This window comes from Anneissia japonica, unplaced genomic scaffold, assembly GCF_011630105.1.
Source record: "Anneissia japonica isolate Jap-2015-1 unplaced genomic scaffold, ASM1163010v1 scaffold287796_len146068_cov175, whole genome shotgun sequence".
In the NCBI taxonomy this organism is placed as follows: Eukaryota; Metazoa; Echinodermata; class Crinoidea; order Comatulida; family Comatulidae; genus Anneissia; species Anneissia japonica.
In genome coordinates this window covers 128389-142618 of record NW_022705151.1, presented here as the reverse complement: position 1 = coordinate 142618, position 14230 = coordinate 128389, and the positions used below count along the sequence as shown (strand labels likewise).

The 14230-nt window shown below is 34.3% G+C and overlaps 1 protein-coding gene across 1 annotated transcript; it reads left to right on the top strand.

The window, feature by feature from the left end:
* Positions 1 to 9332: 9332 nt before the first annotated feature.
* LOC117105391 (protein ALP1-like) lies at positions 9333 to 13284 on the top strand. The gene is made up of 2 exons (XM_033246517.1): positions 9333 to 9610; positions 11244 to 13284. The coding sequence occupies exons 1-2, from the start codon at positions 9341 to 9343 to the stop codon at positions 11937 to 11939; spliced, it is 966 nt and encodes a 321-aa protein (XP_033102408.1). The 5' UTR covers positions 9333 to 9340; the 3' UTR covers positions 11940 to 13284.
* Positions 13285 to 14230: the final 946 nt, after the last annotated feature.

The following is a 14230-nucleotide window of genomic DNA, read 5'->3' as shown; positions in this document are numbered from 1 at the left end:
AATTGCTCTGGTTCTTATAAAAAAAAAGTGTAGACCTGTGAGTATATTATGCTATTATACGTTTATTGGAGCATGGAATAACACTTGTTTCCTAATTATTACTTGCACAATTTAAAATATATTATTTCTCCCGATTATACCTATAGGCCTAACTATTATTTTTAAAAATTCATACAACCACTGAACTAGAAATGGAATGGTTGACAACAGCTTTATTTCTAAACATTCGCTTGATATTATACGATTGTAATTGAAACAAATCCTTGTTTATTTTCGAATTCAATTTCAGTATAGTAATGATAATAATAATAATAAACAAAATTGTATAGGCTACTGCGTGGATGTGTGGAGTGTTGGTAGACTACGCAAAAGAAGCAAGAAAAACTGAATTTTCATATATTTTTTCTACTGTAGAACAACCCAACCAGTTTCAGCCTCGTCAAAAGATGGTACGTCATAAAGGCTACGTCATAATTCTTGTATCTGATTGGCTGCTTCTTACGATTTCTGGTCCATAATGCTACGTCTCTTACGAAAGTTGACTCCAAGTCAACTTTCGTAAGAGACGTAACATAAGGCAACGCAAGCATGATCACTCAAGCATAAGTCACTGAATCGCGGTTTCCTGTCAAATCGTGGAAAATCGACGTATCGCATGAAAATTCAATACGATGGTTCCTGTCCAACATTGCTTTTCGACGATTTAACCTTACGTTACGTCGATTTCAAAACGCACCAGTCGCAATCGGTTTCCTGTCAAATCGCATTTTCTTACAATAAAACGATGTAGTCGTAAGTAAATCTGTCTTCTTACGTCGACAGGAAACCAGGCTTTAAGCATTGCTTCCCAAGACATATTTTTGCTACACCTGATAACAAAACCAAGAATTCTACTAGCTTTAGTAGATACATAATTTACTTGAGTGTGACATGTAAGTTTAGAATTAATAACAACTCCAAGAAACTTAAAGTTATTTACATTTACAATACATTTGGAATCAATGGTATAATCAAATGATTGTACATTTTTACATCTTGATATATGCATTATTGCGCATTTTGATATGTTTAAAAGGGAGTTTATTAACAAATGACCATTCATACAACTTATTTAAGTCATTTTGTAGAGCCTTAGAATCATCTTTATATTTAATTGGCCGGGAAAGAGTATGATCATCAGCATATTGTATAATATCAGAAGAAATACCATGATTAATATCACTCACATAAAATAAAAATAAAAGTGGACCCAAAACGGACCCTTGGGGCACTCCAGATTTCACAATACCCCACTCGGATTGTGCTTCCTCTGTGATAAAAAATCACTTATCCATAGTTTAATATTTCAATTTATACCACTATTTTGAAGTTTACTGATTAACCGATTATGTGGAACTTTATCAAATGCTGATGAAAAATCAAGAAAGATAACATCAACACTTTTATAATCTGCAAACCCCAAATATTTAGCCCAAGAGTGAAATGTTTTAGTAAGGAGTTCAGTGCTATATCCATGCCTGAAACCAAACTGGTTTTCAGATAAAATATTGTTACTCTCAAAATATTCATACAAACGATTACACAATAACTTTTCGAGTATTTTACAAGTAATAGGGGTTAATGAAACCAGTCTATAACTATTCAGATCTCCCTTTGGCTTTCCTTGCTTCTTATAAATGGGTACAACATTTGCAACCTTCCATTGTTTAGGTAGTTTACCCTTCTGTATAGATAATTGAAAAAGTTACATAATACATGTGCTAATTTAGCACTGCATTGTTTCAGAAAAATAGGCAGGAGTGCATCGGTTCCAGGGGATTTTGAGGCATTCAGTTTAGCTAAAGCATAGTATACTTTTTTATGCAACCTCCTTTTCTTTGTGCACATCTTTTTGATATCTGTAGTAATCCAAGGAAATGAGATTATCAACATATGATTGCATATAATGTACATTCGTTTGTTTTAAATAGATAAAACAAAATATATGCCATCTAAATCATTAATTATTAACTTACACGGGACTTACACAAACTTAATAAACTCCACTGTTGTTTTGGCAAACTAAATGGCAGCATAATAATGCCCGGATTTCCTTATAACCACATTAATTATTTGGCAACGTAGAAGACCTAACAAAAACACGAAATCATGGATACTGTAGCACCAATAGATTAACCACACACATACAGACACACACACACACACGTACAGCATGCATAGCTTTGCGCCTAGTTGGCGTTCCATACAAATACTGTATATCCCGTCCGAACTTGTTCATGTCTGAACGGGTCCTACACCGGCCTCGCTAGCTCTCTCCTAGGCCTAGATAAGTTCTGAATAAGTTTCAGGTTAGATACGGTAATAATAATGATGATAATAATAATAATTACAATATGAGGCTTGCTATCCCAAAAATCAGTGACCAAAATATGAAAATTGACTTTTTAACATTCTTATTCTCCACATTTTGTACTTCAAAATGATGGGTCATTCGGAATCGACTTTATTATTGCCAAAGTTATGAGTAAAAGTTTATGGCTTCTCTGTACTAAGTATACAATACTGCAATATTCTTTATGCTATACTTAATTTAATACTGTAGATAGAATGCTGGTTTTGTGATGGCATACCTCATCATAACTGTAACCAAAGTTTATTCATGACATTAATTTTCTTGAATTAATATGCATTTAAGAAAATAGTTGACTTTTAATATTTTATGAATATCTTGACTTTTAAATAGACAAACATTATGTTGATTAATATGTGTTTAGTATAGAGCCACAATTGATTTATATCACAATGAAGAAAACAATTAATGTATAGACAGACGTTTAAAAAAAGTGAGAAAAATTGCCTTTATTTGCTGGACTGCTACCTAGAATTTTAGAATTTGGCTTGTTAAAAATTTAACATTAATAATTGATGCATTCTGAATTACTTTTTATTTGTAATGATATTTTAGAAATATAAAATAAATTCACATGTAGTAGGTATACAATGTATACTACATAAGAAAAAAAAAATGAAAGTTTATAGAAATAGACCTACCTACCTTTGAAACACATGCTAATAATCAATTTCTCAGGATCACTTATTGTACAGTAGTAGTGTATGAAAAATGAATTATTTTTTGTTTGAGGTTTGTAGTCCATAGTACACATTTTGAAAAGTTTTACTGCTTTATTTCAATAAATGATGTTTGGAAGTTGATATTGGCTAATTTGTGTATGTTTTTTATGAAAAAATATAGGTGTACGTCCACAACTTTCAGACACGTACGTCGATAACCATGAGTTTGTACGTCCATAACCACAAGAAAATGAACGTAAAACCTATGTACAATCAATAAATGAGACTAGTTAAATTATATTAGGAAGCTTTAAGTCCATTGTATACACATATTTTTATTAATTTTTTTAGACCTCATACTTCACAAAGTTTTTAAAATGTTTAAAGATGTGTATAAGAGACAGATATTAGTCTTTGATATTTTCGTATTTTTTATTAGGTATATCAACAGCCGCGTGCTTACTGTTGGAAATGAGGTTATATTATTGAAAATTGCTCTTTTTCAATTTTATTTTTCTTAACTTTCATTATTCTTAACTGTTTTCAATAAAATTTATATCAAAAGAAAGATAAATGCCTCCTTTCTCATTTAATGTTGTTGTTTTACTTGTATCACATACCATTCATTCCGTACGACTGCCGAAGCACGGCACACTGTTCGCTGTTCCGTTTCCTGTCGGCCATCGCTGCAGGGATTTTCAGAGGGGCCTAGTTATTTTAAACACTCCAGCGGCTTTCCCGGTCAAGAGTTCATGTACAAAACTGACGTCATTTAATAGCTGTTGCTGTAAGCTTCAAAACCGTATAAAAATCTTTGTTTGTACTGGGCTAGAAATCGGTATAAAATTCGTTTGTAAAGTTTACGTCTAAATTTTAAACAGTTATAATCAAAATTAATAATAGATTTTTACATCCTAGTATAGGTAATTTTATAAACATCAATTTAATACATAAATCGAAAATATAACCCCTCTAGGGAAGTGCGCAAGCGTGATTTAATAAGCAGGAAGTTATGACCTGAGTGGTGAGGCATCAACTGCGACACAACTCGCCGCTAGTGAGCCATGTGATCGCGGGAGCGATCTAGTGTTAATAGGGCCTAGTAGGTGCAATTCCAAGGCTCCATACCAGGTAATAACTATTTAAATCACCAGTATATAAAGCAGTATCTAGGCTAAGTTGTTTGATTAACAGTTTAATGAATTAATTAACTTGAACAATGTGTATTTAGCCTAGGCCTTAGACGATGTATTATTAACTACTGGGCAGTACCACCAAAAGGTCAACCTCGTCATCAAATTTTCATATTTACTGCACCCAAGTGAGGTGTCATTTTGAAGCTTGTACTATATAATTTCTGGTACAAATAATTTGACATCAATTTTTATATATATTAAAGTTAAGAGTATCAAATTTATGCATTTTACCAAAAAAAACATGTAAGTTAACACATAACTGTATAAAACAAGTTAAACACTTCATTTATGATAAATTATTATTTTATATCAAAGTGTACTAAAATATCTGCCAGACTGTAACAAAATGAAATAATTGTCGGAGTTTGCATTAATTCAATTTTAATTAGATTAATTTTTTTTGTACGTCCATAACCAAAATTTCATTTTTTAAAAATATCAGGTATTAACATTTTTTCTGTATAATACCAACAAATATTTGCAAAGCAGGTTTTAGGTCCCAAGTATAATCATCTAAAAAAAAAAAATTTGATCTCCGATTTTAAAGTCGATATTTACGCTATAATTTATGTACGTCCATAACCGTACGTCCATAACTAAAACCTAAAATGTGAATTGTGTTACCACAGAACATTTTGTAAACAGTGTGGAAACTAAAAATCTACTGATGTTCTTTATCAACTTTTACTATAACCATGACAATTATCTGCCCTCTAGTTTTATGAGTAATGTTCTAAAAATAGCTGGTTATGGACGTACGCAGAGAAGATGAGTGTGTACGTCCATAACCACAAGAAAATGAACGTAAAACCTATGTACAATCAATAAATGAGACTAGTTAAATTATATTAGGAAGCTTTAAGTCCATTGTATACACATATTTTTATTAATTTTTTTAGACCTCATACTTCACAAAGTTTTTAAAATGTTTAATGTAAGTTTGAAAAGTCATTTTCTCTGCGTACGTCCATAACCAGCTATTTTTGAACATTACTCATAAATTATAAAAGATAGAGGGCTGATAGTTTTCATGGTTATAGGCCTTAGTTGGTGTACCTGAGATGTCCATATCAAAAGTAAACCAAACCCATTGGCCTGTATTGAAGGCTTTAAGTTCTCTGATATGTACGTCCATATAATATGGAACTGCCCTACTCAAAAGGTAGAGTACCTGTTTTATTATAATGGAACGACCTGTTAAGCTATGGCAAATTAACTACTGTATTGAAAAATGGAATGTACCATTTCCTAACAGGTTGAACTGTTGTACTCCATGTTTATACTGATTGTATATAAAGGCGCTGCGCGGGGAGGTGAGGGTGGGGATGGAAGTTGTATATAGTATATAAACAGGTGCCAGCAAAGAGCCCAATTCTACTGTCGCACGGGTGGGGGGGGGGTGAATAATTCCCATCTAGAGCCAAATTTGATTATCACACAAGCAGGGGTAAGGGAGGGGGTTGGGGTTGAACAGGTGCCAGTCCTGAACCCAATTTTACTGTTGCGTGGGGGAAGAGGTTTGGTAGGGGGTGTATATAAACAGCTGCTAGTAGTCCTAAGCCCATCTTTTAATATTGCATTGGGCAGAGTAGGTAGGGAAAGGGGTGAAGTGGTAGGGGATTGGGTGGAGTAGTAGGGGATTGGGTGAGGGAAGATGTGGTATTCTTAATTTTCATTTAAATGATGATAATGTTCATTATTGTTCATATAAAGGTAATAATGCACCAAAATTTTAATTCGTGAGAAAATTTCAATTTCGGGTGTTGGGACAATTGTTATTTTTGCTCATTTTTGTATTTTCGTTCCCCCATACCTCAAAATTTAAGAGTCTGTGCTAACTGAAAAAAATTAAGTGTATAGCCTGTAACTAGTGCTTGAAGAAAATACAGAAGAAACAGTGTGTAATGTTTCATTGCTCTATGACATCGTGGAAATCACGTTTTTCGTGAAATTTTCGGGATATTAAAAAAAATCGGGAGATATTAATAAAAATCGGGAGGGCGGGAGACGGCCTCAAAAATCGGGAGAAACCCGCAATTCTCGGGAGAATTGGGATCTCTGGTAATACTCTTAGAGTCCAGGAAAAGGCCCCATGTAATCCCGATTTTTTTCCCGATATGGTAACACTTTCCTATTCAGGATTTTGACAAGCGCCCTCACATGGATGTGCTTCTAGCTAGCCTAGCCTTGACAGGCAAGGGGGTGTCTATTTGCAAGGGCATTGATCTATGTTGAAAGTGGGGAACGAATTGCAAAATAAGCAAGGCTTGGAGTCCAGGGGCTCTTGAAGCTCAGGAGTTCTTTCTAGCCTAATTAAAAATACTGTGGGTAGAGGTCCAGCACCAGATCCTTTGTCGTTCAGGTGTAAAGATCCGGCAGCAGATTTTAACCAATAGCGAAGTGCATCTGTATGATGTGCCCATGTTTCCCAACTGTCCCAGAGATGCAGATATGCCAACCACTCAAATTTCGGCAGAGTTGCTCCGTTTATTTAAGCAAAACTCGGCACTCCGATTTCGGGTTAAAAATCTCCGCTTTTTACGCATTGCGGCCAGCTGAACTAAATTATGCATTTCCAAAAAATTAAATCCTATGATTTAGATAAGAACAAGACCAGTTAATTTCGTCCTTAACAGTGCTCTGAACTGATACAAAAAAGTAATTTGTGCCACTTGTTCCACTGATTTAGAAAAAAAACCAATCACCAAATCGCTGACAGAGTTGCACTGCACTCTGAACTGTAAAACGCTCCATGGTCTACTGATTTTGTAAGAACAACAGTCTAGTAAAGTGCACAAGTAATAAAATCTGTCCAATGAGAGCGATGTGGATGTAGGCCTAGGCAGTGCTCGAAAAACTACAGTAGTAGTAGTTAGTAGTAGGGTTGAGCTTCCTTCAAAAAAGAAGCTAAAACACACAGCATTGGCATGTCTGGAGATGCTGTCTGTGTATCGATTACACAGTATATCAATGTTTTTCATCATTGTGATGAATTGATGTCCAGAATTCTTCTTCCAAGTCCTACCACCTCGGTGATCCTACAGTATCCTACATGCATTCGTATTTAGGCCTACCTAGCCTAGCCTAGGACCTATTCCCTACCTACCAAAGTATTATTTCAGATTTATTTAGGCCAGTGGGCCTAGGCCCTAGAAGGCCTAAAAATCAACACTGGATCTGATTAGTAACTTCTTGCTCTGCTTATATTACTTGTATAATTCGTCGCTCACATCACGAATTAGTTCGTGAAATCATAGTAGCGCGTCAAAACGAGTGCGTATTGGTTGTCAAGCAATTTTGTATTCTTTACCACACAAAAAGTCCTTAACAACAACAGTGTGTATTTTGACGCGCTTTTTTTATTTCACGAGCTAACACAATCTACTTTGATTGTGTTAGTTCGGGATGTGAGCGACGAATTAATGCCACTAGAATACAAATAAATACATTTATAGAATCTTTTAAAATATAATGTGAAAAAACTAAATTTTGGGGAATATATTTTGAATTGAATAAAATAAGAGATGTTTTCTCGCATAATAGTATGCAAATTAGCAGTACGTGACTGACAGTCTCTCACAATGTTAGTGTTGAAATTGGAAAGAAGTGGAGTTTGTGTAGGCCAGGAGAATGCTCGTTTTTATGAAGCCTAAATTTTATTGATTTTGTTTTACAACAAACTATTCTTTTCTTTAATGTTATTAGGCGCGATCTAAAAATTATCCCCAACGACAGAAACGGGTTTGGGAGAGATTAGGCAATTAGTTGGTTTATCCACCTAAGTATCCACTCATAGACTGCCAACATCACTACTGATTTGTGTAATTTACAAAAAAAAATTGTTAAAAGATGAAAAGGACATTCATGAAGTTACTATGAGCTTGTAAAATGACCAAAAAATACAGTAGTAAAATTGTTTAACCAATAAAATAATATAATCACACAAATTCACAACTAAAGAAGACAAGACAACCTAACCTAACATAAAAATCTATTGGAAGAATTTAAAAAGCAAGCAAACCAATGACCAAGGACACTAATTTAATGGGTTTGGGGGTGGTATTTCCAGGGCAACCAATTTTGTTAACATGTTGAATGACAACAACAGAGGCAGAAAGTTTAGGAGTAAAGGTACGATTATGTAATAAAATATATAAAATTTGTGATACAGTTCATAAAATTAATACAAATAATATTCATAAAATTTATGATAAAATTACTAAAATTCATGAAATTTATGGTAAAATTCATAGGTTTTATGATAAAATTCATAAAATTTAGGATAACATAAAATTTATAATGAAATATATGCAGGGATAAAAAGATGAAATTGAAAAAAATCTTCAATCTTTGTGTTGTACTATCTCTTCATTCTCCTTTATAGTTTGTAGTCTGTTTCTTGTACTTGGTATTTTATTCCATGTAGTTTGACCATATGGTCTCTAGTCAAACTTCTGGCAATATGTGCAATAGATGCCCTCGTTTGCAACATATTTTTAATAATGGATGATTTTCTTCCCACTTTCTTGAGAACGTTTGCTAGTTTTTGTTTCTTTGCGGCAGGATTGCAAGTAGCCTGCTGTGACCCGCATTTGGAATAATTTCCCCCGTCATGATAGCTCTGCTAAAACTTTCAATAATAGTAAACATACTGTACGTTCACTGTCAGAAACTGTCTTGAAATCAGTGTCCTGACGTGCCTTATATTTTTGGGCTAAAGTACCTTGACAATACTACAAGCAAATGGTATATTCACTTAATCGAATATAAAGAAATAAAAAAGTAATCAAAAAAATAACAGCGAAACCTTCTAAAACTTTGTGACCATGAGTCCTTGACTAGATTGGACCAGATGAACTTGTTTTGGTCCTTACAGTATTTACCTTACACAACAGTGCAAGTTCAGGTTTACTGTTGCGCTCTGAAATTCTGTTAGCTGAAATAAATTTACATAATTTTTGGCATTGTCATAGTTTCTCTTAGTACATGTTAACAATTTTCAACATGGAATATTGTTTCATTGAAGTTTTTTATGATCATGCTTGTATTTTAAATGATCATTTATTTCCAGAATGACTAGAAGCACATTTATGGATATTGCCGAACAGCTGCGTCCATTCATTGAAAAAGAAGTTACTCAAATGAGAACACCTATTACTGTAGAGCATAGGTTAGCAATTACTTTATGGAGACTAGCGACAAACATAGAGTATCGCAGCCTTGGACAACAATTTGGAGTGGGACGCTCAACGGTGTGTAGTATTGTAAATGAAACATGCCGAGCAATAGAGACTCATTTGATGCCAAAATATATTCGTTTTCCAGAGGGTCAGGACTTGCTGGTAAGAAGTTTTAGCATTTACTTCCTGAATTTCAATACTGTACAATCCAATTCAAGACCACTTTTGGACCTGCAAATTTTGTAGATGGTTTAGTTTTGTGTTAAAAGATTGACGATTGTTATTTGGTTCTTTGAAAAAACTGAGTGGTGCACTATATTCAAATGAATGTAAAAGAAAGAAAGATACCAAACCATACAGTCGTTAAAAAAAAGAACACTGAAAATTACACAAGAAAAGAAGCATACTTTCATTGCTAACCTGGATTGATTTACCATTATTCGCATATAAATGAGGCATGTTGTGGCAAAATGGTTAAGTTGTCGCACAGGCCAGTATTGAGTAAATGAGCTATAAAATATGGGAGCTCAAAAAATTGCCTAAAAATCTAAATTTTTTTTCACTATAGATCAACAGTTTAATGTCTTATTAATCATGTCCCAAAGTATTAGTTCTGAAAGGGGTCAACAAATCGTTTATTTAATGTTATTTATATAGTTAATTCTATTTAATAAACAATGTATGCAATTACTCAAAATCATATTTATCTTGACTCTAAAGAGTGCTGTACTTTCACTTTCCAATAACTTAAGCTTGAAATGTCCAATTTCAATGAATAACCTCTCATTTTAAAGATCACATATTCAGGTATCTGAAAATATCAATAACTTGAATTTCAATTTTTGCTACAACTTAGCCATTTTGCCACGACATGCCTCAAATGTTCTGGGACATTTATTGTTGAGAGGGGTTTTTGCGGAGGCGTTTATTCGAGAGGAGCGTAAAATGAATATGCATGCATATGCTCAAATAAGTGCCCCTTAATTTCATTATAACTGTAGAACTACGACACATAATTACCATCAAAACGAATATTGCATTATCAAAAAGACATAGATCTGAACTAGGTTAGAAAAAATGTAATTCTACAGGAGCAGAACACTAATAGAATGGGTTGAAAATGATGTTGCTTCCATTAGATTTGTTTACAGTCATTTTGGGGAGGTGGGGGTACATTTACTCAAGGAAAAAATAAACACTCAGGACATTTATTTGAGGAAGAGTTTATTCCAAATGAGGTTTTAGAAGGGGCTTTTATTCAGAGCAGGGCATGTATTCAAAGATATTCGGTAAGAATGAAAATGGTATAATTTGCTTATTGTATGTGTAGTGTGTTGGCATTCCAATTGAGTTTACTGTCAAGAATTGTACCTAAATATTTATGTTCTACTGTTTCAATCTCCAATTGTTAATGTTAGCAACTTCTAATCCCTAGAACAACTTCACAGTTCCTGAAATCAAAAACAATTTCCTGAATTTCCTAAAGCTTCAAATAGCTGTGTATAATAATATGATAAATATATTTTTAAAACATTTTTTTGACTATTTCAAATTGATATTTCAAATTATTGTAGGTGCCCTAGGATTTTTCAGCAGCCACAGGTCGACTGGACACACATTTTCACCTATATCCTGCCAAATTCCATAATTTATTTGAGAAGACAAATGATTAGCCTCCCATTACATTCAGGTGCTATTATAATTCTTTTTACATTATTCGTTTTTTTTTAATTGTTAATTTCTGATGTTATTAATTTTGTTGTTGCTATGAAAGTTCTCACTTTCATTTTTGTAGGACACTGTACAGCAATTCAGAACCAAGTGCAAGTTTCCCCAAGTAGCAGGAGTTATTGATTGTTGCCATGTTTTAATCAAGCCACCCAAGGACTCACCTGAGGACTATTTTAATCAGAACCAATTTTACTCTGTTGTGCTTCAGGCTGTAGTAGATGCAGATGGAAAATTTATCAACACAGATGTTGGCCAGCCAGGAAGTGTCCATGATGCACGTGTGTTTTCACTGTCATCACTAAGCAGAAAATTGAGTAGCAGAACACTTTTCAATCCAAATCCTACAATATTAGTGGAAGGGCAGGAAATTCCACTTTTAATTCTTGGGGACTCCCCATACCCTTTATTACCAAACCTAATGAAGGGTTATTCTGATCTTGAACGCCTGACAAATGATCAAATGCAGTTCAATATGAAAATTTCATCAGCTCACGTTGTTGTTGAACGTACCTTTAGTCGTCTGAAAGGACGCTGGCAAATTTTTAACAAGACAAGTTACAACCAACTGGATTATATTCGCCCACTTGTAAACGCCTGTTGCACTCTCCACAACATCTGTGAAAGAAATGGAGATCCTTTCCAACAAGCTTGGCTTTCAGGTGTAAATTTGAGGGATTTCGGGCAGCATCATCATGAACGTCCTCTTGAAGAAGCCTCAAGAATAAGAGATGCCCTAAAGGAATATTTGAAAACTCAGTAAATTTTTTCATCAACATGAGAACTGTGAAACAAAGTTAAGTGCAAGGTATTGGGTAAGTTGGCAACTTATGCATTAAATCATTCATACTGTAGCTTCCTCCAGTGTAGTTGCAAAGATCCCAAATTAGTGACACTACAGGACAGTATTTGAGTACAATACAGTAGGTACAGTATTCAAAGCAAATACTGGCCAAAAAAGAAATATAAAGATATGGGAAAGGGAACTAGTACATAATTACTGTCTGTCGTGAACACAAATGTCACAAATGACATATTTTTTATAGTAAAATGACAGTAAATCAGTGAAAACTTATTTTTTTTTTATGTTTCTGTTTGAAAGTTAACTGTTTGGTCCTTTTAAATTAGATGATTCTGTTTAGTTTGTCAACGGCACAAAATTTTACCCATTTTAGGTTAAATATGAGAAATCTGGACCAATTTTCCAAAGAGTGAACTCATTTTATGCATACAACTACATAATTTGAACCCATTCTTAAATGTGGACCCATTAGAAAAATTGTGCAAGACTGTCCCAGCTGCCCCACTAGCTTGCTACGGCATTAGTTCCATCCAAAAATCTACGGACCGGACTGGGTAGTGACCACTCATTTTAATACAATTGGTCAGTGCATATAACTCAAGCCTAAGTTTACATATCATGATAAACATGGAATACCCCAGAGATCAGATTCCAGTACAAAAAAATCAAATAAATTGTGGTTAATACCAGGTCCTTCTTAAAGGTATGCAGAAGTCTTCAAGCTACAATACTAAGAATATAAGATAAGATAAAAAATGCTTAAGAAATATACTTATACAATACTTGCTGTCATAATATATTATCATCACAAACTTCCCCCTTCTTCTAATGATGAAAGTATGTAGGTTTGTAAATGAACTCTACAGTTGTTTACATATACAGTAGTAGAGGCTAAATATGCTTTGACCTTAAACAAACTCTAATAAAAGGACTTTTTGTATATTCTTGTACGTCTATATGTAAATAGTTATGAAAAAATATTTGCCGCCTTTTTATAGTTGCGTTGACCGGATATTCAGGGTCAAGGGTCAATGACCTTTATATAACATGTTCTGGGTCACAACTCTTCAACCACTTGCTCAAAAAACACAAAAATATTATCTACACCTGGGTTTTGTGGGTCAACAATCATGGAAAATGTTTGGTGCCTTCTAGTAGTAGCATTGGCCAAATATTCAAGGTCAATGACCTTTATACAACTATGATGGTCAAAACTCCTCAACCAGTTTGCCAAGATGCACAAAAATAGTGGCTATACCTAGGTTTTTGGGATCATTAAAACATTTTTGCCACCTTCTAGTAGGTGCGTTGACCAAATTTTCAGGGTCAAAGGTCAATGACCTTTATACAACATATGATGATTATAACTCCGCAACCACTTGGTCTAAATGAATATGAATGAATGTCTCCACAATCAACTTATAAGCAAAAAAGTCAAATTTTCCTTTCGAAACAGTATGAATGCTGCAACGGCGGCTGAACATTTATGAAAGTGGGAGGTGGGGGGACACTTCATAAGGTCCAGTATGCGAGCGAAGCGAGCATCTGGGCTGGGGGGCCCCAGGAGGGATCTGGGGATTCCCCTGGAAGCTACGGATATTTGACAAAATTTGAGTAATTTTATTAGTTATTTTATAGGGATCAATCAAGCTAAAGTTTAATATCACTTCATAATTGTTGTAATTTCCAGTAGCGGATCTAAGAGTTCACTTTCACAGATGGAGGATCTATACTACCTGAGCCTCACCACAGTTGGGGCTGAGGTAAGAAAATTTGTGATTATGGCACCTCTAGATGCCTGGAAATTGCGCTTTCAGACATTTTTATTGTGTGTAATGTGTATGTGTGTGTGTAGACATTTATGCAAATGCGCATGCGTCAAAGAAAAGTTTTCCGACATTTTGTTTTACATCGCGATGCGAAGATCGATGTGAAGTTTCTGCAGAGTTCAGTCAGGGCTCATGCTAACCGACCGAAATGTCGGCATGGATGAAACTATTTTGGTTTTACGGCAAAAAAACCATCTGCTGTAGGCATAGGTATTTTGAAGAAGGCCTAAAATAAAACTAAAATGTTTTAATACTTGCTGAAATACATCGTTTCTTCATTTAGATCTCCATTTTTCACTTAGTAGATGTGTATAAGAGACAGGATAATAACATGAGAACTGTCTAGTTGATATCTAGCCTGATAAAAGGTCTAGGCTTAGGCCTAGAGGATACCTAGTATGATAAGATAAGGTCCCTGTCTCT

Coding starts and splice junctions, on each gene's coding strand:
- LOC117105391 (XM_033246517.1), top strand. CDS start 9,341: ATGACTAGAAGCACATTTATGGATATTGCCGAACAGCTGCGTCCATTC. Junction 9,611..11,243: donor CAGAGGGTCAGGACTTGCTG/GTAAGAAGTTTT, acceptor TCATTTTTGTAG/GACACTGTACAGCAATTCAG.